The sequence below is a fragment of the Aulostomus chinensis genome, chromosome 16 (genome assembly GCF_037954235.1).
Source record: "Aulostomus chinensis isolate RoL2024-O1b breed Wild chromosome 16, RoL_Achi_v1.0, whole genome shotgun sequence".
NCBI lineage: Eukaryota > Metazoa > Chordata > Actinopteri > Syngnathiformes > Aulostomidae > Aulostomus > Aulostomus chinensis.
The window spans coordinates 17,868,279-17,871,788 of NC_141335.1; the positions used below are offsets into that span (position 1 = coordinate 17,868,279).

At 37.4% G+C, this 3,510-nt stretch overlaps 1 protein-coding gene across 1 annotated transcript; it reads right to left on the reverse strand.

Moving 5' to 3' along the window:
* Positions 1-383: 383 nt before the first annotated feature.
* soul2 (heme-binding protein soul2) lies at positions 384-3,289 on the reverse strand. The gene is made up of 4 exons (XM_086180404.1): positions 3,107-3,289; positions 2,927-3,038; positions 1,783-1,939; positions 384-1,495 (listed from the first exon to the last, which is right to left on the reverse strand). Exons 1-4 carry the CDS (start codon positions 3,236-3,238, stop codon positions 1,324-1,326), a joined length of 573 nt encoding a protein of 190 aa, XP_086036530.1. The 5' UTR covers positions 3,239-3,289; the 3' UTR covers positions 384-1,323.
* Between the last annotated feature and the right edge of the window lie 221 nt (positions 3,290-3,510).

Here is a 3,510-nt window from a genome sequence, read left to right on the forward strand (position 1 = left end):
AGAACTGAAGGTCGGTCAGTCCAGAAATTTACAAAATCTTTGAATATGTCCCCAAGGGCAGTCACAAAAATCATCAAGCGCTATGATGAAACTGGCTCACATGAGGACCGCCCCAGGAAAGAAGACCAAGTTCATCTGAGTCACCTGCCTCAGATATCGCAGTTAACAACACCTCAAATTAGAGCCCAGGTGGACGCCACAGTCACCTGACCTAAACCCAATCCAGATGGTTTGCTCAGCATCTCTTGGAACTCCTTCAAGACTGTTTTAAAACCATTTCAGGTGATGACCCCATGAAGCTCATCAAGAGAATGCCAAGCGTGTTCAAAGTAGTAATCAAAGCAAAGGGTGGCTATTTTGAAGAATCAAAAATATAAAATAGATTTTGAGTTATTTCACACTTTTTAATACATGATTCCATACATGTGCATTCATAGTTTTGATGCCTTCAATGAGAATCTACAATGTAAAAAGTCATGAAAATAAAGAAAACCCATTAAATGAGAAGGAGTGTACAAACCTTTGACTGGTGGTGTATATAGACAATCAATATATTTTCTGTACCATCAACATACAGGGGGGGGACATTCTGTGTTATCATGTTTGGTTGAGGGGATGCATATACATGGAAATATGAGGGTAAAACATCTCACATGGCCACAACATGATTTTTGAAAACATTCAAGCCTTTTTAATTGCAATCATGTTCATACTTCAATGGAAAAAGTAAACTTCTCACTTATCCCCTGAATTATAAGCAGATCATCATATGGTTCAGAGAATGAATAAAGTATCAAGCACCCTTAGCTCTAAGCAAGGACAGCTGGGTTTCTAATTTGCAGAAAATGGATTTGTTGCAAACACTAAGTAGCATTACTTGTGTATAACAATTATGGCTGTCAGTAAATACAACGGCAGATTGACAACATTCCCCAGACTGGTTTCTGTCACACACCAGAAGTTTCCGACTGACAATGACGCTGGCATTTTTGTTTTCCTTGTTTTCTTTACTGTAGTGAAGTAGAGTACAGATTACATTACATGCTAAAGAGCCAAAATAATTATACTTTATTTTAGCTGGAAATGATATAATAGGAACCCAGGACCCTGATTCACTAAACTTCTCAATGTCCGTTTGACAGATCTTATGTTAAAAACATGATAAAAACATTTGTCAGGTCCCCCTATACGTATGAATGTAGATTTTTAAGGACTGCAGGACCAGGGCAAAGTTAAGACCTCAACTGTAAATGATAAGTCTAGAAGAACTACATTCTAAAATGATGTGCAATTAACTTGGTTAGGTTGGGGACTTTGCTGTTTTCAAGCACTGTAGATCCAGATTTCATTGTGGTGAGTGAGAGACATGAGGGGGTCATAGCCAGCTCCAATATAGGTGGTGTGATCAAAGGTTTTCCCAGCTTCAGTCAGGGCGTCATGGAGCAAACGTGCATTTTCTTGGCCAGACTGAACACTGGGCATCCCATTGAAAACCCTGTTGTAGAATAGAGAAACAAAAGAAGAACAAAATGGTCATCACAGTTGGTTTCAGATTCTTAAACAAAATCAGAATATTATTTCAAGGGTTTCCCTTCTGTGGCATGTCTTCACATCTTCACTTCTAGATTCTGCATGGATCTCACTATCAAATCACAGTGTTGTAGTTTATTAACTGCTGTTAAATTAAATTACAGATGTGTTAAGGACTGTTAAATAAAATGTTCACTTTGGTCGACTGGAGAAAATACAGTGATATGAAAGATAGAGGTCGCTGCTGCTCACCTGACATAGACCTTGGATGCAGGTCTGCTCTGCAGTGTAACTGACAAGTCATTTGTAAGCGTTGTTGGGCGATGCAGAACGAACCAGGACAATGACAGTTCTGAGTCGTTTGTATTTGTGATCAGCACAGGCCAAGTGTTGTCAGAGATCCCATTATCTGTCAGACGTAAGTATCATGTTCAGTAACAACGTGTCATTGTGGGGATGTCAGGCAAAGAATGCATGTTTGACCATCTTGTTAATAACAAAGAACTTCTGAAACAACTTTATTTAAATGAAATACAAATTCAAAATTAACAGTTCATCAAAACATTTCTTATTTTGTACACGTTTAAAAACTTTTGAAGTGAACAGTTTATTTTAAAAAACTAATTTTTGAAGGTGGGTAACGTTTTGTAACGAGTCTCACATTGTTGAAACCACATTTCTAGCAATTAGAATTAAAACATTTAAGGGGGATACTTAATCAGGTAGTAACCTGATTTCGATAAATTCTTTTCCTATCTCAATTTTAAGATTTTAGGCTTTTTTCCTCTCACGTGCTGTGGCAGAAAAGTGGACAGAAAGGTTTGAAAAAAGTGTGTTCATTATAGTTCCAATATCTGTCCTAGACGTTTATGGAAATTTTACTTAAATCATTTACGTACACAATACCTGATTTGCATATTTAAGCAAATCAGCAAACATATCAGGCGATAAAATTATTCTCTTAAAACTATCAACTGGAAAAGTTGCCTTATGATATCAGATACTTTCATTATTCACCTGAAAAATCTAAAATGTCATAAGACTTAGCCTAAAGGGCTTACTCTGAAAGTGAGTGTTTTATCACCAGAGCAAGTATTCTCCACTTTACTAGCACTTACATACACCACACCATACAATTTTTGCTAGAAAGAAGGCTGAAATTATTAATAGATTATTAGAAATAGATTATAGTTATTCTTTTTATTAAATAACTGATTAATAATTTCATCTCAGCAAAATATTTTCTGTTTATGGCATTGTAAGGTTGTGTGTGGTATGGAAATCGGCATTAAAATAGCTTTAGTGTCTTTACGAAATGATCTCATAGCATCACTAATTTTATTTTTTTTTTAGCCAAGATGCATGGTGAAATATTTGTTTTCAGATCCCGACCTACCTTTGAAGTAATTCTTCAGCCTGGAATGTGCAGCAATCATGTCATTATTTCCCTTGCTCGCTACCCTGGTGGTGATCCATTCAGTGGCCACGTACATACGCGTCTTGAAATCCTGCAGACAACAGAATAATTAAGCTATGTTCCAAACAATAATGTGTGTGAGTGTGTGTTTGTATGTACCTGATTCCCCTCAAACTCTTGAAATTCAGGGCAATCTTGCTGATGGCAAAATTCTGGAGGCTCCCAAGTATTTCCTTTGCAAAAGGACACCAAGCTAAGCGCTAAAAACACGTACAGGGTACAGCGTTCCATCCTGCTGGACTCTCTGTAGAGACAGTACAGATGCAGTCGCTGTCACAAAAAAACGGAGGCTGTTGTATCTTTAAATACCAGTTTATCAGGTCCAGACACTCCCACATTGCTCTTCTCCACAGATAGAAGACTTGCAGTTGTTTTTAAGGGAACAAACAGTCATGGGTGAACCGAAGCGAAGTAAAATCTGGTCAACTGGACGTAAGTTTATCTTTCAAGATAAACTTACGTCCATTTGACCAGATTTTACTTCGCTTCGATCTACGATGACC